The sequence below is a fragment of the Vipera berus genome (assembly GCF_964194415.1).
Source record: "Vipera berus genome assembly, chromosome: 4".
Taxonomy (NCBI): domain Eukaryota; kingdom Metazoa; phylum Chordata; class Lepidosauria; order Squamata; family Viperidae; genus Vipera; species Vipera berus.
Window position 1 is genome coordinate 42776322 of NC_138206.1, and position 23513 is coordinate 42799834.

At 34.8% G+C, this 23513-nt stretch overlaps 1 protein-coding gene across 2 annotated transcripts in view; it reads right to left on the reverse strand.

Annotated features, from left to right (window-relative positions):
* Positions 1–23513, reverse strand: part of CADM2 (cell adhesion molecule 2) — a 378617-nt gene that overhangs the window by 144086 nt on the left and 211018 nt on the right. For both annotated transcript variants that reach the window (XM_081327196.1, XM_081327197.1), the window contains exon 3: positions 11604–11753. In XM_081327196.1, coding sequence (XP_081183322.1) covers positions 11604–11753 — 150 coding nt within the window. The remainder of the gene's footprint in view (positions 1–11603; positions 11754–23513) is intronic.

A 23513-nucleotide genomic window follows, 5' to 3' on the forward strand; every position in this document is an offset into this window, starting at 1 on the left:
GTCAAGTTAAACAAAATCAACCACATTCTGTTTTTGAATAGTAGTGCAAAGATAATTATGCACTGGATGACACACTCTGAATTAGATTCAAGTCATTACCTCAGAAGACAAAAGGACTGACATGAAATACCGAAGTGCTTCCACAGAAAGATCTTATATTTGAAGTTTTTAAAATTCTTAGGTCTTCTATATGACTCATCAATTAAATATAATATTCCATTGTTATATTATGATAACTATTAATTAATAACTGACATCTGGGACAATAGTATTGCTTACAGGACATTTTAAAGTAGGAACTAAGATCTAAAATCATTATTTTAACAGACTATAGTATTCGTACCTATTTTTTTCATCAAGCATCACTCATTTTAAAGCCTATCTTATTTTGATGGTTTCCAACCAAATAGAATGCATGGAAAGAAGACTTGTAAAGTTTTATGTGTGCTCTTAAATTCGAAGTGATAATCAATATCATTGGGAAAGGAAAAAAAAGAATGGAGGATGAATGGGAGGAAAGGAAGAAAGGAGAGTAAGCAGATTCTTTCTAAGAGTTAGTTAGTTGATTTAAATAAATATTAAATTTAAATTAAATAAATCTTTAAGATTGTTGAAATTAATGAGATCAGGATAATAATTTTTATTTATTCATTTATTTATTAATGGGACTTATATCCCGCCCTATCTCCCGAAGGACTCAGGGCGGCTAACAAAAAAACATATAATAAATACAGAAATTAAGATAAAATTAAAATTAAAGGCCTCTGTACAATAAATTAAAATTAAAAATTAAAATAAATTAAAATTAGAGTTAAAAATTGTAAACATAATTAAAATCCCTGTCAGTCCAGGTCAGCCAGGTGGAAAAGGAGTGTTTTGAGGCTGCGGCGAAAGGACTGGAGATCTTGGGCCATCCGAAGCTCAGGGGGGAGCTGGTTCCACAGGGCAGGCGCTCCCACAGAGAAGGCTCTTCCCTTGGGGGTCGCCAGCCGACATTGTCAAGTCGACGGTACCCTGAGGAGGCCTTCTCTGTGTGAGCCTACTGGGCGATGGGAATTCGTTCCCGGCAGCAGATGGTCCTGCAAGTATCCCGGGACTAAGCCATGTAGGGCTTTAAAGGTAAGTACCAGCACCCTAAATCTCACCCGGAGGGCAACCGGTAACCAATGCAGCTCACGCAGGAGGGGTATAATATGGGAGTATTACTATATAGTATTACTGTACTATTTAAATGGATATATGTATGATAAAATGGATTCATAATAATCCAGGATTTCTCAAATGTGGACCAGAAGGGGTTTTGTTTGTTTTTTAATTGGCAGACTTTAAAATTCATTCTTACTTTGTCTATGGCAGGGCTTTTCAACCTTTTCACAGATTGTACCACTTTTAGGACATGACAATATTTGAGTACCGCCAGTGCTTATCAAGGTGTCAAAAACTTGATGACTAAAAAAAGGGGGAGGATTTTTGGGTTTTACTGATTAGATTCATTTGTTATTATAGAAATGGCTAGTTTATAATATTATGGAAAAGTAAAATGTTGAGGTTCAATGTTAACGCTTCCTTCTACTGCAACAGAGGAAGTCTGTTCTTTTTCCCTTCTCCTCTTTCCCCCCCTTTTTCCTCCCCACAGTGTCTTACTATTTGCTTTTGTATTTTATTCTATAATCTAATAAAATATTAAAAACTGTAGGAAAAAAGGGGAAAAAAGTAACAGTTTTAATTTCTTTGGTGGGTCTTCTTTGCTGAATCACTTTCCCTTTGCACTGACAAATGTATGATGAATTTATCCATTTTATTAATATGCACCACTACCAAGCTCCTCTTACTCTTACAACTACTTTTGCTTGTTTCTTACTGTTCTGTACCAGCCTGCTACCAGCCCTGCAGAAAAGGCAGGGACAACCCCTTTACAAATGGCAAGAGGCTGGAATAAAGCCTGCCAAATTTATTAACATAAAACAGACACCAACCATGAAACAGGAGCTATGAAACAGGAACTATCCAAGCGGTTGCCTTCAGCAAACCAGCCCTCCCACACATTCCCCTTAAATACAGCTCAGGGTGTGGCCTCTCTCTGCCTCCTTCTGAGGTGCCCCATTGCCTTCCTCTGTTTACTCCTGATTGACTGCCTCCTGCGTCGGGCGTCCTTGAACAGGGCAAGCTGTGGGTCATCTTCATCCATGCTGTCAGGCTCACACAGCTGGGTCTCCACCAGGTGGGAGGGGCCTGGCTGAGGGCTCTGCGGAGCCTCAAAGCCATCATCAGCAAGCTCTTCAACACCCCCCTCCTCCTCCTCTGAGTCATCTGACCCAACTGCCGAACACACAGGCTGACCCTGAATCACAACACTTACACAGTTGTTCTATTTCTATTTGACAGTTGTTCTATTTTTATTTGGAGATATTTGTATTTTGTTATTTTCTCCATTCCTTTTTTCCTATTGTGCTTGAGATACTGCCACATCCACTATCCAGAATTTTTTCCCTCTTATTGACCATTGTTAAGTCTGTCATGTTACACAGCAGATGCCTGTTTCAATTCTAAAGTCCCAGAGCACTTTAGTTTCTTCATTTTCTATTACTATTTCTATTTTATAGCCCCACCAGTTCTTCCAGGCAAATATTTTTGCAGGTTTTTTCCATCACACCATTGTTGCTATTTTGTCATGCCAATGTTTTTAATCAGTCTGTGCAATCTTCTTGCAGCATCTAAGAAGGTAGTCCACTGTTTCTTCAGCTTCTTCACAGAAGCAGCACTTGTTATCTATTGTTGTCTTCTTAATTCTGGTTTTGTAGGCATTTGTTCTTAAGGTTTGGTTTTGTACTTCCAGAATTAGCCCCTCTAGCTCTTTCTTCGACTTTCCTGCTCTTAGCCATTGCAGGTCTTGTATTATAGCAGTAATTCATTAATTAATGTTTATTATTTTTTATTATTTATTTTGGGAGAAGGACAAATTTGTTCATCATTGTAGAGGGTCTAATATTGCAAAGTATGACATCTGTTGCATTAAGCCAAGGTTGATGTAACATGTATTGAATAAACCAAAATTGGCTTGGTTTCCACAATACACTTTGCAGAAATCAAATAAACAACATTATGAGTTTACAGAATGTGTGAACTGGATTCTCAGTTTGGTATCACAGCCAATCAAGTTGATAATACAATATTATATTTTTCTTTTTTTCAGGGACAGGGATTCAATATGTAATTAGTTTAATTTGTATACTATTTATATATGCTATTTAGCACAGCAACCTAGTGCAGTTTCTGGTTTTTAAACAAAGAAGCAAACCAAGTAAGTTGATAATTGTTATTTCTATGAAAACTGGTCAATATGTAATATAATCTGCTCATAATGATTGGGAGTATTATTTATCATAGTGTTGTTCCAAGTGCTTTTTTTCTAAAAAAAAAAAGGTGCCGGAATGCCGTTCTGAGCGTTTTATGAGAAAAAAAGCCCTGGTTGTTCCCCTCAGAAATAAAAAAGGTAAAGATAAAGATGTCTTTGTGAGTTTTATCTGCTTAAGATAAAGTGATTGACTTTAAGGAGTCATTTTCACAGTCATGTGGCCACTATGACATCACATCGCAGCACAGAGCATGTGGTGAAACATGGAATGCTGTTACCTTCCTGCATGATTATATGTGGTAGCTATTTACTATTGCAAGCCCAATGGGCAAAAGAACGCTCAGGATCGTATTGCAGAAGAGGCTTTTGTACTGCAGTGGATAGACAGTGGCTAAAATGATGAAGCAGGTTAAAATAATGCACATTTTTCCAGCCCAGATGTCAGCAAAATAATATTTCCCATTTTAATACTGGGTTCCTTCCTTTTGTGTAAAACAATCTTGCTCTTTAATCCATTCAGATAAGTGTTGATTCTTTTCTTGAATTTCTTCAAAACTTTAAAAGCCACTTTTCTAAGTCCACCAAGAAGGAAGTATACAATTGCTCTCTAGGATTGGCATTCTTATTTCCTAATTAATTTTTAAAGCCTCATCAGTTGCTTTGTACGTCTAATGACAAATGCTTGTTCACATTCTCAGATAGATCTTATTGCAAATCCCTTTCTATTACAGCTTTGAGAGCAGGCTATTCCTAAGAAAAGACAGCATAGCTGAGATCAATAATTTAAAGTCCCGATACAATTCCTCAAAAACGCCTCTGAAAATCACTATAAGTAGCTTATCTTGTTATATATTTTGTTGTTTCCAATACTGAAAATATGTTTTTTCTTTTTCACAAACAATATTATTTAGAATTAATTTCAGAGTCTTAATATTCAAAATCAAATGTTCCAAAACTTTTATAGCCCTTAATCTGTTTAAAATTTTTACAGTTCAAATTTTGTCTTGCTCTTGCTATTTTTAAAATTTTTCAAGCTTTCAAAGAATCCATGTTGTTTTATTACGTTAAATAATGAACACACTCACTCCATGTTTTTAGCCTTATCCTTTTAAATGTGACTAACTTGTTTAAGTAATTAATAGGTAATTTCCAAAGTGTGATTAGCAACAAAAGCACAGAATTGTTGTCCTTTGAAGACTCCAATTACGGATGAGGAAAGTATGGCAGCTCCTATTCTCGCATCCTCCAGAGACCATTGCATTGGCAATCTTACGGCTTCTCTCGTCTAGAGAGAGTTGAAGGAACCAGGCTGCTCACTGACTCCCTGTTCTTAGCCGTAATCATTGGTTCTGCTTATTTGGAGCAATATTCAGTCTGTCATTCTTCTCCAGAAGTTACTTCATTCATTTACTTTACTCATCTAAATCACAGCTTCACTTATTCAGTATATTTTTCAATTTCCCTCAATGCAAATCTAGAAGATTTTCAGTATTTTTATGAAATCACTTTAGCAAAAGAATTCCACAATCTCCCATGTGTCCCTGTTTTCCTGAAAACTATTCATTTGTTTTACTTGATGGAAAAATAAACTATGTTACAGGTGACAGTTTTATTACTTCATTACCATATAACTGTATATTTAATTCATAATTTATATATTTTGAAATATATATCATTTGTGAATATGCTTTTTCTAATAATCTGATAAAATAGATGTTGAATTTCTTACAACATTTCACAATATATATATTTTCTAAATAAGATATATTATAATGTTAAAATAAATATTTTTAAAAGTTACCTAATTATTACAGCATTTCAAATTAATTCTATGAAATTATATCTTTCACTTTTTCTAAAGGTCTCTTCCCTTGTCGTTATACCTTATTTTCATTATACATTAGATGTTATACTACTTTGCAGCTCCCTAGCTGCTTTCATCCTTATTTGGCAAAACTCCTTGACAAGAAGTTATGCCTTGTGATTAATTTAAATGACTCATAGGAAGCTAACCCTCCGTAGGTGTGCTGCGAATGATCTAACATTCACACAAAGTTCCTGGTGATTAATTTACCTAAACTTTCCTACATGGGAAAAAAATAAAAACAAAAGAAAACAAAGCAATATTTTCCACCAAGAAAAATATTAAGAGGGGAAAATATACCAGAAGAAATTCTCACTGTAATACTATATGTAGTGTTACACAATTTTAATACAATATTTTTATATTGATATGAGAAATTTTCTGCAAGTATTTGTTATGTAAATAGGATATATTAGTCCAAGAGACAAGATAAATATATTTAAATACCATCGTTTTATTGCTTGTGATAACTTGTATTATATCTCTATCTAAATTTGATTTTCAAAATATAACAAAATTCTGAACACTTATTTCCTTCTTTAGTTTTTGTTGACTTTTATTTCATTTGGCACTATTTAAAATCTGTACTCACAAAACTTGAGACTTTTTGTTACAATATTTCAATTTCATGCAATGATATTAAAAGATGTAAACTGAATCTCCCTTAGTCATTATGCTTGTGATGATGTATCTAAAATCTTTTCACATAGCTATAATCATCTTTATTTTGCTCAATAAAAAAAAGTAAATTATTTCTTCAGCACTAAAAAAAAATATTTTTTTTCGGCTTTAATAAATCTAAAACAATCTAAAGTCTATTAATATAAGCTGTATGTGTCTGTTGTGTGTGAGAGAGAGATTCTCTGCCGGATATCATGATAAACACACCATGCCTTCAAGGAAGCCAGCATCTCAACTGCAACATCAGTGAGATGGGAAGTTTGGAGCATTCATATAGAAAAGGTTATATGATTATTTCTGTTAAAGTAAGCACAAAGTTAAGCTACTATAAAATTTCATGTCTATTACATAGTTCCTCCTTCTATTTATTTCCAATTGATATGTGGATGTGGGACCATTCCAAACATGTTTAAACTTTGAAAACAAAACAAAGACATTTTAAGGATTGCAAATTTGATGACACATAGATATTGTAAAAACTCAATATTTTAATCATTAGACAGCAGATATTTGCACATTCAATTAACATTACTATTTCCTAACATTCACTTTCATTGAAGTTCTGTTTCACAAACACCAGATGCAAACAGAACACAAATTCTGGCATATTTTCTTAATACATCATGACTCACTATGCTATTCTGTTAGCCATTGTCACAATAAAATACTTAATTGCTAAAATATAAAAATAAGCAATACAATTATATCTTACCAGAAAAAACCCTATACCTCAAATGAAACAAATCTGCCTAAGCTTTGTAAGTATTCTACCAATATTTTGTGATAATTTTATTTTAACACTTCCAATTTTATTCTATTCAGTCATTATTTATATAAAAGATATTGATGTAGCTGCTTATGTCCTTAAATATTCCTAATTTGTTTTCTTTGAAAAAAATAGAGCTCTTGTAAGCATTTTCTATGAAGCATTTACAGCAAGAACTGAATTGGATAAATCTGAAGCATCATAGCTTTACTTACATGTTAATAACTTGGCAGCGGTACAAGAGTGGCATGTGAACCTGAAATTGCACTTGTATATCATTGTTTACAATGAATCAGAAAGGGGTGACCATCTGTCAAATACTCCTCATACAATGAATGAACACTACAAGAAAGCTAAGTTCTGTACATATTTGATTCACATGTTGAAGACACAGAGAAATTTGATCTTTGTCTCAATGTGTTTAGTGGAATTAAACCAACATTGTGCTAGTCCCATCGACAATATCTGTTCTCCTTCTGAGAGCCAATCTTCATAACTACTATATGTTTTAAATTTCTATGTTTTTCTTTTCTGTGTTAGGCTGTCACTAATTCTCTAAAAACAATACTACATAAAGTACTGCTGAATATTTAATCAAGTAAATTAACTGGTGCAAACTAAATCTTACGTGCTTGGATTTTTTTCTAGGAAAAATAGGATGGGGTGCCAGTTAATCTCATTCTCCATTCCTCTTATTATTTTCGGGGGGAAACATAAATGTTTTCTCAATTTTGTATCACTACTGAGGCACATACAAATACAATAATATATTTAATTTCATATTTATTTCTGATAATTGACAATACTGGCAAAAGTCTTTGAAAAGGAATACTTCCTACAGTGCCTCAATATTTGCTAGCCAATGTCCTTGTTCAAAGTGACCTCATCTTTTCTGGGAAAGGAGGAGCTAGGCATTTACAGGCTGGGGATTGGCTTGGTTTTTAGTTGCAATATTATTTGGGGATGGATTATTTGATGTAAATCACTTAGAACTAAATTTACCTAAGCTGTGGAGCAAACAAATAATCTAAATAAATAGATATTGATCAATTGCATTAACATGTTTAATTATGCTTGCTTTGCCTTGCCCTTCTAACAGCTATTTTGTGACCCTTGGTATTCTTCTTGCCAGCTTAGGGGACTGCGTGAGAAGCACATTGTCGTGATGGTTTTCTATCTTCTTCCAGGTTTTCTTTAGTTAGTGTTGCAACTTCCTATGTAGTACCACTACTTTGGTAGCTACACTGGCTCCCAACAGGCTTCTGAATATCATTTATGGTCTTGATTATCATCCCCACAAAGCACAAAACTGTATAACATGCAGGACCATCTGTCTCTGATTATTTCTGTCCATCTTACATGTTCTTACCAATTGGACATGAATTAAGTCCATTCTTGGGACAATATCATTTGATGGAACTTAGGAAGTGCCTTTCTTCTTATGGAGTACCTACCCTTTAGTATGGTTTGCCCTCTTCTCTAGAATAGGATAGCCCTGACTTCTTTCAGCCTCTAGGATTTTTTTTTTAATCCTCACTTTTGCTTTTGGGTGATACTGTATTTCCAATGTTATTTAGGAGAGGCTTATTTGATGTATAATACCCAGAGTAACAAATACATGAGTTATGCAGCTGTATAAATATTCTAAATAAATACTGAACAATCATAGTAACATGATTAATTATACTTGTTTCTCACTGTCTTTCTGCAAGGTGTATTGCTCAAAGTACAAAATGCTTATTGAACATCCAATTTTTTACAGTGATATAAAATTAATTACTGTGCTTTGGTAGCGACCATTAAAATTGGGGATTTGCCAAAATCCATATTTGCATATTTAATTTCAGTTATTTTGCCAGGCTTATTCTACCTAAAAATGATGCACTGTGGGTCTATTTTAGGTCTGAACAGACAAAAGAGGCAAATTCAGGTTGCTTTATTCTACTCCTCAAAATAAGATAAAACATAAATCTATTTTTAATTAATAGTTATTTCTTTTAACCCATCAAAACTGATGTTTTATACTGGGCACTTTAGTTACATTGAATATTAATGTGATCTTAATAATGCTTTTGAAATCTCAAATTAGCACAAGAACCTAATCCAAATCATAGTATGCAGCAATGATCTAATGTCACTTTGACATTTTTAACTTAATATTATAAACTTATAAATTTTGTTTTTTTTCTGATATTCCGATGTTATAAATTTATATACCAGAACAAACAAACAAACCACCTCTAGGGTTTTTTAAATGTAAGAGTTGGTCAGGATTCAAAATAAAGTTCAGATGTTTGGCACAGTGGAGATATTCCAGATCCACTCAACTAAATTTGGACACTGTGTGAAACTAAAGAAGCATGCTTTCTATGTCCATGCCCTCTGGGACAGCTTCCCTCAAATTATAGATGGCATCCAGTCTCTTAAGTTTCTAGAAAATTCTTAAGACCTAGCTCTGTTCAAATGTTGTGGAATCTCTGTTATGTTGTTATTGCTATTTTAGTCCAGGCTGCTGCATTTTATTTCATTTTTTATTTTGTTTTAATTGTGCATTTTGCTATTACAAGCCACCCATAGCCTATTGGACTGGGTGGCCACAATCAATGTAATTAATTAATTCAATAAATTGTAATTAGAATTTTGCAATTAGGAAACATGCAATTCTTTGAAGATATAAGGTTTTTATTTAGAATTGAATAGAATTTACTTATTAGGTTTCTAAGGCTTCTTAACTCAATAATAACTTTGTGCGGGTACATTAAAAAAAAGCCTCTCTAGTATAAGGTGTATTATAAACCATCTTGACAGAACTCAATTCAGGAGGAAATGTAACCCAAGATATCCCCAGGATCTGGTGAAAAAAAACCCCACAGGTCTTCAATCCCTGTGGAAAGGATAGCAAAGATGGGGCTAGGATACTGTTCCAGAAGGGAAACATCATAACATGTGAACTATTATAAAACCAGTATTTTTAATTAGTTCTGTTGCACACATTGCACATATGGTCAGGAAGAAATGCTACCTGAAAAAAATAAGGACATGTCAGAAAAATGATAGCATATTAAGTGGGTATATTGGTATTGCCATAATACTTTACAGTGTAAGTGGCTAGAGAGAATATTTACCTGTGCTTATATGTGTATGTTTATATATGAATGTAAATACAACCCTTGCAATAACTACTGAATAACATTGTAGGAGTACTGACTAACAGTGTGGGAGTTACACACTGGAGGTGGCTATTACATTGATAGTAAATCCCACCTTCCCTCTTGCTCCCTGCTTTCCCACCTACCCATCTTGTAGTCTCATATTATGTGTTCTCATTATTTTCTTTTTAATTATTTACTCTGTTGTTCCATTACTTTGCTACTGTTATGTTTACACTTGTTTTCATTGTTGTAAGCTACCTAGAGTAACTTCACAGTGAGATAGGCTGCAAATAAATAAAACAAATAAAACACACACACATAAATGAATATTTGTAAAGTTATCATTTTATAACAAATTATCATTTCATAACAAATTATTAAATAAAACATTAAACCATACCAAAAACTCAGAAATTATCCCCCCTCCCCACTTCCCAAAGGCATGAATTTTTCATTTTTTGTTCTTGTTTTTGAACTGGACAAATGGATTTTCCATAATTGGTGAATGAGATTTGATAGGTTAATTGCACATTTAGATTATTAGAATGAATAGGTTTAAATAAAGAAATGTATACATATATTTGGAGAGAAAATTGTGTTGGTTAGCAGAATGAACATTACTAAACTTACTGGTATCAAATATCTACAGTATATACCAGGGAAGGTATTCCTTTATGGAAAATAATGTGTATGTGAGAGAGAATATATAACTTTCTATATCACACATCTCCTCCTGCTGCTCCTCTTCCTCCTTCTCCCAAAATATTGTGTATGTGAGAGAAAATATACTCTTGCTATATCACACATGAACCCATCACCATCTCTTCCTCCTCTTCCCCCTCCCCCTTCATCCTCCCCCTCCCCTCCCCCTATTCTTCATCTCTGTTCTTTCATTCTTTCCCATTCTTTTTTTCTCTTCTCAGATCAGATACAAGATGTATCAAGGCATGAAATTTCTTTTTTTGTACTCCTTAAAGCTGCATAATAGGCACTGATTATGTTATTTTATATTATATCAAGGACAGCAAGTATATGAACAAGGAATTCAATAAAAGAAATAGAAACATACAATTTCTCCTTGGTAGGACACATGCAAATCCACAGGACAAATCGAAGCAGAGTGCAGTACTTTAAAATAGTGATATCAGGTTGAAGCAGCCTTTATTTTGGCAGTACAAAGATAAAGGTAGTCCTCTACATTTGCATAATGCAGGACTCGTAAGTAACAAAATTTCCAAAAAAGCCAACTTGGTATTGTAAAGCACATCACTGATGATCAACTGACAATGTGGCTGCTTGCTATTTTGTATAGTACCGGTAATTTTTTTTTCATGGCACGCTAAATTATATCATAATGAAATCACCATGGTTATGCAGATGATCCTGATATGTAACATAAGCTGCAATTTTTGCATGGTGGTGTCATAACACACATCTTGATATTTCTACCTTTTCCGTTACATGGAAAACCATGGTAACAAATTTAGACTAATTTTGTACCTGTATTAACCTGTTTAAAGACACTTATAATCTTAATCTTCTATCCTTAAGAACACAAATCACAATCACATTTTTAGTCAGCAGTAAAAATAGAGAAAAAAATGAAGCAATTTAAAAAAATTCAATTTAATGTTAATATTCTATAATTTTATATTCCATCATGTTCAATTTACACATTTTTTTTTGTCTGAGGATAATGTAAAATAGAATATAGAACGTCCAAACATTATTTAAAAAATAACATCATTACGAGAACAAAATATATATATATATATAAATATTCACCTTTCTTGTCATCAAAGTACAAAGTTTGTTGAGCTGGATTTGACCACTGGAGGGAGGTGTTATCATTTTGATCAACTCTACAGGTCAATGTTGCTGTTTCACCTTCAATAACTGTAACATTCTGTGTGAGGGGAAACTGGCCTTGGCTGCCTGGGGAGGACATTAAAAAGATAAAGTAATTGTACTACATTAAAAGTTATAAGGGTAGGTCAATATCTTTTATCTTCCCAAAGGCTTGTTCAGTGAGTTCCTGCTATTTTATATTATTTCAGTAGGAGGAAAACTTAAAAAAAAATCTTATCAGAATAGTTGATCTTAAGATAGATACATCATGCTTTTATCTATCTTTTTCATAAAAATGATAATTTTATGAAAATTATCAGAATATGAGTTTCTTTGTGTTGTCATTTCCTGACATGTAGCAAAGCCAGGTGAGCATTTTAACAATTTAAAATATTTTAGAATAAAGAAAAGTCACAGAATCTATATTCGCGTTAACTGGTGTCCCAGTTTAAGTAACAGTTTCCTGTTATTTAATCTCTCTCTGTGTATGTTTAATGTAATTAAAGGCAGGGTAAATTATCAAGAATACTTTAGCAAAATCATGAGAAGCTGATTCAGAACTTAAACATATCTTAGGACATATCTAAAGTTCTAATGCAAAGGTAATGTGAACATTCTTATCAAGATCATTCCTTTTTTAAAATTCTAATTTGGCCTGTTTTTTTTAATGATGTCTAAACAGGAATAATTGAAAGGCTTTCAGAGTTCAAAAGTAATACTAAAAAAAATAATAAGGTATTTTGATACCATAGGACAGGGGTAGGCAACCTCGGCTCTTTTATGACTCATGGACTTCAACTCCCAGAATTCCTGAGCCAGCCAAGCTGGCTCAGGAATTCTGGGAGTTGAAGTCCATGAGTCATAAAAGAGCTGAGGTTGCCTACCCCTGCCATAGGACATAGGTGATGAGAATCTGATGACTGCAACCTATTTGGAAGAATATGAGTTATATAAGATTCCAAAAGCTTGTTATATTTTCTTCTTTAACTAATACAGAAAAACCTAGTAAAACATTTAAATAAACAAATTTTAAACAATATATAATCTAGAAGTCAAACATAATTAAGTCATTATTTGTTGAATTTATTCTTCTTCCCCACTATTTTCAACCATTAAGATAAATCCTGTTTTAAGGAGAACACACACTTAAAACGATGATAGACAGATAGATAGAAACATAATATCCTCCCTTGGATTAGAAATATTTAAGAATGTTATTAGCAGACCTTTTCCAGTAGCAGCAGCATATTTGTAGTGAGCTTTCCACAAAGCAGTAGCATGAATGACTACTCTTAAATACTTGAAACTAATCATTTGTTCTATTTTATACCATTAATGTTCCATAAATGGAACTTTGAAACAGAACATAATTTCATTTAGGCAAAAATAAGGAAGCCTACAAATGCACACAGAGCTGCATGTTTCTGTTTTTATTTCATTGGTTTGTTAATATAATAATAATAACAATAATAACAACATTAGAAGGTACCTTGGAGGTCATCTAGTCCAACCCCCTGCTCAGGCCGGAAACCCTATTCCATTTCAGACAAATGGCCGTCCAGTCTCTTCTTAAAAACTTCCAGTATTGAAGCATTCACAGCTTCTGGAGGCAGATTGTTACACTGGTTAAATGTTAAACTGTTAGGAGGTTTCTCCTTAGTTCTAGATTGCTTCTCTCCTTGATTAGTTTCCATCCATTGCTTCTTGTCCTGCCTTCAGGAGCTTTGGAGAACAGCTTGACTCCTTCTTCTTTGTGGCAGCCCCTGAGATATTGGAACACTGCTATCTTGTCACCCCTTGTCCTTCTCTTCATTAGATTAGACATTCCCAATTCCAGCAACTGTTCCTTATATGTTCTAGCCTCCAGTCCCCTAATCATCTTTGTTGCTCTTCTCCATACTCTTTCTAGAGTCTCAACATCTTTTTTTACATTGTGGTGACCAAAACTGGATGCTGTATTCCAAGTGTGGCCTTACCAAGGCATTGTAAAGTGGTATTAATACTTCACATGATCTTGATTCTATCCTTCTGTTAATGCAGCCTAGCACTGTGTTGGCTTTTTTGGCAGCTGCAGCACACTGCTGGCTCATATTTAAGTGATTGTCCACTAGGACTCCAAGATACCTCTCACAGTTACTACTATTGAGCAAGGTACCCCCTATACTATACCTGTGCATTTGGTTTTTCTTGCCTAAATGTAGAACCTTACTTTCCACTTTTCTTCGAGGAACAAAAGAAAGCATGCACCAAATGTTATGTTCTAGAGGTTTTTTCCTAAAAAAACACACCCAACAACTGGTGAATTTAATTTTGCAGAAAGATACTAATCCAAAGACTAAACCATGGGTAGATTTGACTAGACCTTCTCTTTGTTAGACTAGACATCCCCAGTTCCTGCCACTGTTCTTTATATGGTTTAGCCTTCTGACCCCTTAACAACTTTGTTACTCTTCTCTGCACTCTTTCTAAGATCTTAACATTTTTCTGATGACCAGAATTTGATCCAGTATTCCAAGAGGGATCTCACCAATGCAGTATAAAGTGGTAATATCACTTCATGTGATCTTCAACTATCTTTCTGTTGATACAATATGATACTGCATTAGCTTTTTTGGCAGCTGTAGCAAATTGCTGGCTCTAGTGGTGGTCTAATAGGACAGGGTTTTTCAACCTTTTCATAGATTGTACCACTTTTAGGACATGACAATATTGGAGTACCACCAGTGCTTATCAAGGTGTCAAAAACTTGTTGACTAAAAAAAGGGGAGGATTTGGGGTTTTACGATTAAATTCATTTGTTGTTATAGAAATGGCTAGTTTATAATATGGAAAAGTAAAAAATTAAGGTTCAATGTTAATGCTTCCTTCTACTGCAACAGAGGAAGTCTGTTCTTTTTCTCTTCTCCCCCTCATTTTTCCCCCTTTTTCCTCCCTACTATTTGCTTTTGTATTTTTGTATTTTATTCTATAATCTAATAAAATTTTACAAAAGGAAAAAAGGAAAAAAGGGAAAAAAAACCAGTTTTAATTTCTTTGGTGGCTGTTTCTTTGCTGAATCACTTTCCCTTTGCACTGACAAATGTATGATGAATTTATCCATGTTTATTAATATGCACCACTACCAGCTAGCTCAGGGGTCTTCAAACCTGGCACTTTTAAGACTTGTGGACTTCAACTCCCAGAATTCTTCAGCCATCATGGCTGGATGAGGAATTCTGGGAGTTGAAGTCCACAGGTCTTAAAGTTGTTAAGTTTGTAGACCTCTAAGCTAGCTGATCGGCCCTTCTTAGTTCTCCTTCCACAGTGTAATAAGAATGCACCCCCCCAATCCCTTCCCTGTACCCTTAAAAGACACAGGAATCAAGTGCAAATCAAGAAAGCTCACAAAATAAACACATAAACTCCATTTTGTTCTTTGTTTTTCTTTTCTTTAAGCTGCCTCAGGGGTGTCACGTGTCGCAATGTTGCAATGTTGAATGAAAGGCTCCAGCAATTGCAAAAAGCTTCAGCTTTAAAATTAAACCTATTTACCTTCAAAGAAAACTTTATAAAAGCCATAGAGAAACTCAAGATAAGGGGGTAAAACTAATTACATTTATTTAAAGAGATTAAACTTACAAAGGTCAACACTTTGAACTCATTGCTAGCCTAAAATACAGACTAAAATATTCCAATAACCAAAGCACACAAAGGACCCTCTGAATTTTTTTATTTTATTTATTTTAATCCCATTTATATCCCGCCCTTCTCCGAAGACTCAGGGCGGCTTACAATTTAAGCACAAACCAATGTGCTTAGCAATAGCCTTCATTCTATGTATATGCCTGCTTATTAGGGCTTTCACACACACCCCAAGCGGCATTATTACAAAGTCAGCTTAATTGCCCCCAACAATCTGGGTCCTCATTTTACCTACCTCGGAAGGATGGAAGGCTGAGTCAACCTTGAGCCTGGTGGGATGCGAACCTGCACTAATTGCAGGCAGATGGTGTTACTTAAGGAGGCATTAGCCCACTGCTCCAGCAACGCTGTAAAAACTGTACCAAAATCCTTATTGTAACCGAATCAAGTGCCCTGCTGATCCAAAACTAAATAAACCCATCTCCTTTCTGACATGCTGGCTTTTCATTTTATCAGCACCTTTTGCATTCTCCCGGCTGGAGAAAACAAACCAGGGGACCTTTTCTTCCAGCACACCTGCTGCTTCTCTGTCCATTTCCTCCGTTGGCCGACCTCTCCTTCTCTTTCTCTGTTGTCTTTTTTCCCCTTTCCTGCCCAAACCACCTTCTTTTATAGCTTCTCCTCTGCTCTCCCTTTTTCTTCAGTTCACCTCCAGCTCCGTGCAGCTTCCAAAAGCACCAATCAGCTGGAGCCAATCAGTTGGAGCCCTGCCAGCTCCTGGGGCTTCTGCCAAGCCCAGACAGTCCAGCAGCTGCAGCTGCCTCTCGCTCAGGCTTGGTTCACTTTGGTTCATTCCCCTCCCCTGCTACACTGGGCTAGCAGTTGCGTACCACATGCCACGTGGCAAAGTACGCATACCACCGGTTGAAAAGCCCTGTACTAGGACACCTAGTTCCCTTTCAATTGTTATTGTGAGCCAGGAACCACCATTTTATCTGTGCATTTGGTTTTATTTGCCTATGTGAAGGAACTTATTTGTCTGACCACTTAATTGCATTTTGTTTGGTAGTGCTCAGTGGTGAAATCTGCCAAAATCCTTCTGAATCATGAATCTTTCACCTAAAATGTTAGCTATTTTTTCCAGGTTAGTGTTGTCCAAATGGAGTCCCCCCTCTATCCCCTCAACTAAATCATTTATGAAGGTATTGAAGAGTACTGGGCCTAATTCAGAATTTTGGAGTATTCCAGTACATGCTTTTTTCCATGTAGATGTAGTTCCATTGAGGACTACCCACTGAGTGTGGTTGATCAGCCAGTTGCAAATCCATCTGATGATGGTACTGTCTATCACATATTGTTCTGTCTTACCAAGGAGAAGGCTGTGGTGTACTTTATCAAATGCTTTATTGAAGTCTAAGTAAACAATGTCTACCAAATTTCCCTTATCTGGTAATTTAGTCCCTAAGCAGTAAGGTTTGGCTCACAAATGCAGTGCTTGATTATCTTTTCCAGGAACTTCCCAGGTAATGATATCAGGCTGCTTGGTCACTTTCCTGGATCCGTTTTTTGTTTTTGTTTTTTTGTAGAATGAAACCGCATTAGCTCTTTTCCAATCTTCCAGTGTCCCAGCAGCTTTGAAAGATTTTGTTCAGTGATTCTGAGATCCAGCTCTTTTAGAATCCTGAGGTGTAATCTATCTGGTCCTGGTGAACTGAACTCCTCTAGAAAATTCTTTTACAATTTTCTAGTCTATTTTGACTTGCATTCTGAATCTGTCTCCTATGGTGTTGCTTTTAGTAGATTGGATTATTTTTTTACTTTTACTGAAAACAAATGCAGTGTGATTGATATTGTTTCCTTTATACTTTTTTAATCAATGACTAATTTTAAAATTGTTTCCTTTAATTACAATATCACATCAGTATTTTACTTCTAGGAAGGATGTTGTCATTGATGTACTTAGTTTATAGAATATGATTTATAAAATCTCTTCTGAGTACAATCATGCATGTATTACATTTGGACTTTGCAGTATAGCTTTGTTTACCAGTTTAATTTTAATTGAAATGTTATTTTGAATGTGTGAACTTCTTTTTTCCAGCATTCCACTAAGCGCGTGGTGGCAAACCTATGGCAAGGGTGCCGCAGGTGGCACACAGAGCCCTCTCTGTGGGAACGCACACAGTTGCCCCAGTCCTAGGCCTTCAGCTGGGTTTTATAAAACCTTTTTGCTTTAGGCCTCTGCCGCTGTGTGCAGGAAAAAAAAAAGATTCAATCAATTTCAACTTCTCGTGGGGGGAAAAAAAAGATCTTGCAAAGTTGGAATTGATTGAACTTTTTAGTCCCACCCAGTTGGCCGTTACCACCGCAGCCACGCCCAATTGGCCACACCCAGCCAATTGGCCACAACCAACCAATTGGCAAAGCCTACCTGGCACCCGATAAGTGGATTTTGGGTTGCAGTTTGGGCACTTGGTCTCTAAAAGGTTTGCCATCACTGCACTAAGCTCTTCTGAAGCTTCAGTGATAGAACTGGATAGATTAGAATAATATTGCACTGTTGCTTCATTAGTAATGCAAGTTTTAATGCTGTTTGTGATTATTAAACTTTGTATAAACTTATGGCAGAAAACAAAAGGAAACAATAGCCAAGTATAATACACCACAAAATATATCGATAACTTGTATTAAACCAATTTTCTGAATCAATGAACCCATATCTGAAATTGCTTTCCACATTAAAGTGTCATCCTATTTTTTATGCTGAATAATATTTTAGCTTAAGGGTTTACTATGCAACTTGGTACCTGGTACTTAACACAAAATTGCTAGGAGAGAAAGCCAGTGCAAGAATACAAGTTATGTCAACTTCTGTAATAATATATCAATCAAGTTATATTTTTGGACACAATACAAAAGAGTTACTAATGCATTCTTCAACAATCAAAATAATACCTATTGTATATACATGACCATCACCATATAGAATACACAAAAATCAATTTGACTATATATTGGTCAAGAGAATTGGAGAACTCAATTATAACAATGAGAAACTAATTGTAGAATTCACAGCTCATGAGAAATTTCCAAGCAAGTTATGACAGAGAATGAAGAGGGCCTGTTTCCACAATTTAATCTTGAACATACAGTCACCATTTTTGAACAAAATATCAGGAATTGCTTTGAAGTTCTGATTCTCATTAATAGAAGGAATTGTGGAATGAAATCATAGAAACAATTAAGAATTAATATGAAAAGAGACTGCAAAAGATCAAGAAACAGAAGAAAAAAAACTGTATGTCATAACAGATGGTAGAAATTGTCAATAACATAAAAGAAGTTAAAATAAAAAAAAACCCAAAGATCTCAGGAAAGAATTAAATGAAGAATTTCAGACTGCAACCATATTAGATGAGACATGATGCAGTACTGCAATGACATCTGTAAAAATATCAAATATGGCAACAGTCATGGAAAAACAAGGAAAGTAGTCCAAACCACCAGAACACAGAAACTTTCCAACTTCAAATTGCTATTTTGTAGGATGCCAGCAGACAAGCAGCAATTGATTCAAAGAAGATCAGAGATGAAGGATAATATTGAAATTCTGTACAATGAGGTTGTGAACATCCAGGTTATTTTAGGAGATATTTTCTAATTTCAAGAAGATGAACTTAGATCAGCATTCTGGTCATTATCAAATGAGAATGTTACAGTTGCTGATAATCTGTAGAAATATATAAACCGCAGAAGAATATGAAAGATTGTAACCAAAGTATGCCAGCAGATCTGGAGAGTGACATGGTAGCCAAAAATTAGAAGAGGTCAATCTACATGCTGCTATCAAAGAAATAAGACACAGTAACGTGTGCAAACTGTCACACAATACCCAAATTCACCTCTTACTAAAACTCTATTGAGGGTCTTCCAACATAGAGCTCTACATGAAAAGGAAATGCCAGATATTAAAACTGGTTTTAGAAAATTGCGTGTGTATATTTAGAAAAGTGTGTGTGTGTGTGTGTGTGTGTGTGTGTGTGTGTGTGTGGATAGATAGATAGATAGATAGATAGATAGATAGATAGATAGATAGATAGACAGATAGACAGACAGACAGACAGACAGACAAAAAATAGTAGTTTTGGCTAAGCAGTAATCATCTAAACCATGACACCTCTAGGTTTAGAAAATATACTTTACCTTTGATTTAACAATAGCATATGTTTAACAGAAAAGGACTATTCCTTTTGCATCACTTAAGTTTCTGTAAAGTATATAATCTGTTGATTGTAATGACTGTACTCACAACTTTGTGATGGACATACTAACATATATAGAAACTGTCAATATACTATATGTGTAAATAAAAGTGTTGTAGCAATGAATGTACACATTTTGTGTAAACTCTGATTTCTATACTATTAAGACTACATTTGCTAACCAGTTAATGAAAAAATATAATAAGGCAATTGACTTTTTTCAGATTTAGATGTATACATATTTACATAAAATACATTAGAGGAGATGCAGAATTTATTACTTTGTGACAAACCTTTAAATTTCATTTTTACAAAAAAATGAAAGGGAAAGCCTATTATGAAGCACAATGTAGTTTTTACTAGGCATAATCTATGATCAGTAATGACACTTTAGCTGCTATGAATGTAGAAATGAACATAGGTGTTCATTTTTTTACTGATTGTTTATAAATTATCCCATCTCCAAAGATTGTGGTATATACTCTGGCTCCTTTTCAGTAAACATCCAATAAATATTTTTAACAAATAAAAAGAAACATAGTAACATAATCAGAATATCAATGTACTACAGTCAGATGGCTATTTACAATCTTCCTAAATGCCAAAGATTGCTAAAATAAAATAGTTTTAAATAGTTGCATTATGGAATGCAAGGACATTTGAGGAACAGGCAAGTTTCTGGAGTAATCATGTTCTACAATGTTAGAGTCCTGTCTCCTAGTCCCACTTTTTTTAGCTTACATATTGGAAAATACCCCAAATGGATGAGCAGAAGCATACCTGCAATTCTATATTGGTAGTGTTCAATATGAGTTTCTTTTATCCCATTTGGTTTTTAATAATACTGAATCTGATTTGGCAGTGTTCCTAGAATTGCAGCTGTTATTAGAACAGCAGATTAAAAACTATTGCTGAGGTTCTTCCAGGCACTACCTGGAACAATAAGGCAATGAGCTCAATTTAACATCTTCCAGGCATCAATTACAGACCCGTTGAAATTGGCATGTGACATCTCCCAGCTGTTACTTATAAAATTAGGTGCAAGATGGAGTCTTCCAGTATCCCACATTGAAACTGATTCAACTGTTTAAATCCCATAATTGCTGACTGGAACTATCCATTCAAATAGAAACGGAACCTCTGGAAAATGATGCCTTACCTGCAACCCTTTCAATGTATTCTTGAAGCATATTATTCCTGATCCTAATGAAATTAAACATTGCTTAAATATCTGAAAGAAATAGATATGTCCCAATGAAAGCCAACTCTCAGAATAACAAACACTGTTTCTACCTCTTGGCTACGTCTGAATCCTAACTGAAAGGAATTTAAACAATCCATTTCTTCTAGAACTCTGAATCCCCACTGTTTTCTCAAAACATTTTGTAAAAAGGGAAGGATGTATAATGGATATAATGTCAGATATGGATAGACTGAAATATGGCTTCTTCAGGAGAAGATACACCACTGCCTTTTTTCAGCATTATATTGTTCCCTAATGAAATATTAATCCATATTATAATCCCATAACTGATGAAATGAACCCCAAAAGCTGTGGATCTAGTCTGTAGGTAGTGAAGTTTTCAATGCATTACCCCTATACATTTCTTTAAGACTCCCAAAGGTAAAATAAATAAACCTAGATTATATCAGAAGATGCCTCCCTATTCTTCCCAAACCTAAATAAAAATGATTAACTTTATTTGCAAATAATTCCATAATACATCCTGTCAGCCTATACTTTATCATACCTATACTTTCCCAATAATCTGAGTTACCTTAAATAGGGTTACCAGACAGGAATCAACAGTACAAAACATGGGGAAGAAAAGATGCTTCACTAAGCTTATCATCATTGGATACAATTGATGGTGAGTCCCATACAAAATTAAACTCATATTCACTTTTAATTTTCAGCCATCATTGTTTCTGGTTCTTTTTGGCTGCTTCATCACATATAGCTCTTTAATAAATAAGGAGCTGCTTCTGAATGCCAACTGTGAAGAGGCCACATGAAAGCAATCTCATTCAGTGATCCCTCCGTTTCAGAACTCAACCCAGTACAAAATGGAATTGCTTACCAAATTGTCCTAAAAATAATCCCCAAACATGTTTTGAAAATCCTCCCTGTCCATCATGCATCTTGGTCACACCCATCCCAAGAAATTTTCTACTTTTGCAGTTCAAGGTGCCAAAAATGTGCTACAAGAAAGTGACCATGATTATAGAAAAAGACAAATACTAATGTTCTCCATACCCAAGCCACATTATACCTACTCTAAAGTAAAGATTAGATTAGACATGTTTTGGTGTTCAGTGTGTAAGTCATAGCTGCTATTATTTGTGACAAGTCCAGTCATCATTGAGACCAAGAACTTAAGATTCACTGTGCACTCAGAGTACGGAGATTTAAATTCTCCATGACTAGGCAGGCCTTAGGGGTTCTCATTCCAGTTCTGAAAGGACTCCCAGGAATTCCTGAAGGACAGCTGTTGGGCAGCTAGTTAGTCAGTAGGTCTGTATTCATCCCAGATTATCTATGGTTCAACTTAATACAAAAGCAGTTTGCTGCAGTGCTACTAGTAACAATAAATGGCTCATCATCAACTATAGAAATTCATCCTTCCTGCTCTTGACATCTCTTGTTGAAGAACTGAAGCACAGGAGGGCATTTTTGACTGGGTCATATCACCACTGCTGCCCAACCAGATCTCAGTTATATATGGCAATATACACACTCATCTCCTACCACATTGTGAATAACTATGATCTTTTCAGAGACTTGACTTTTGCCAGTAGCAGTGTGAATACAAGGCCTAACAATTCAGCCCACAGCAGGAGTCACTAGTATAGCAGAAGAGACATTATCCCCTTTATCCTGTAAAATATTACCCAATGTCCATTCCTATACTATCTTCTGCCCATCAAAATGACAATTCTAGTTTTGCTCCCAGCATTCTGGCTCAGTCTGTTTCCTCACTCTCTAGCAAATGAAATGACATTGCTCTGATATCCTTTCTCTATACAAGCAGCATAGGAACAAGAGCTCGCCTTCTGATCTAATAATATCTGAAGACATTTACAGCTTCAAAGTCCAAATTCTTGTACAAAGTCCTACTTCTTGTACAGCTCCATCATTTTTCTCAGACCAATATGTTATCATCTATCAGTCATTCTTTTGTTTGTCTTTCTCTTCCAAAATTCTATCCGTATCTACGATTTTCCTCACTATTAAGCTGTCCATCTCTCATCACTCTCTCTTCTATAACGTTAATTCCACACTTTCCCAAATGTTTTACTGCAAAAAACCTTCCCTCCAAAAGAGAAAGAAATCAACAACTGACGAGTCAAGACACTATCTTTAAAAAAAATTAAAAAATGTAAACTCAAAAAAAAATGCTACAATATATACCAAACACCTATGAATAATTCCATATGATATGCAAAAAGTATTTCCCTCTCTTCACTTATTCTTACAAAACAATTACTTTGGAGAGAATGATTTTAATCAATATAGTATTCAGATGAAACTATTTCTTACATAACAAGGTTACAATGAATTACATTTAATATTGACTGCTTGTGAGGAGATCACGTACATTGTAATTAGTGATGTTGAATATTTCTTGCCTGGTTTAACAGATTTCCTGCTTTGAGGAAAAATCCAGTAGCAAGAATCAGACTTTCTGTTCTTAGCCAAGGAACTTACAGTATGTAGCAATTGTGTATGGAAATTTCACACCAGTCACTTTTTCTTATAGAGTTGCTGAGATATTATTCACACCACTTAGGAGAAAAAGTGGGCCTACGTTTTTAACATTATATGTTTTATCAAGTGATACCCATTTCTTAGAATGGCACAAGATAGGAAGATAGGAATACTAGCAACATAATAGTTTCTAGATTTCTTTTCTTCAGCCATTACCTTCTTTTTGTTTATCTCCATTTGCTCACAAATAGGATG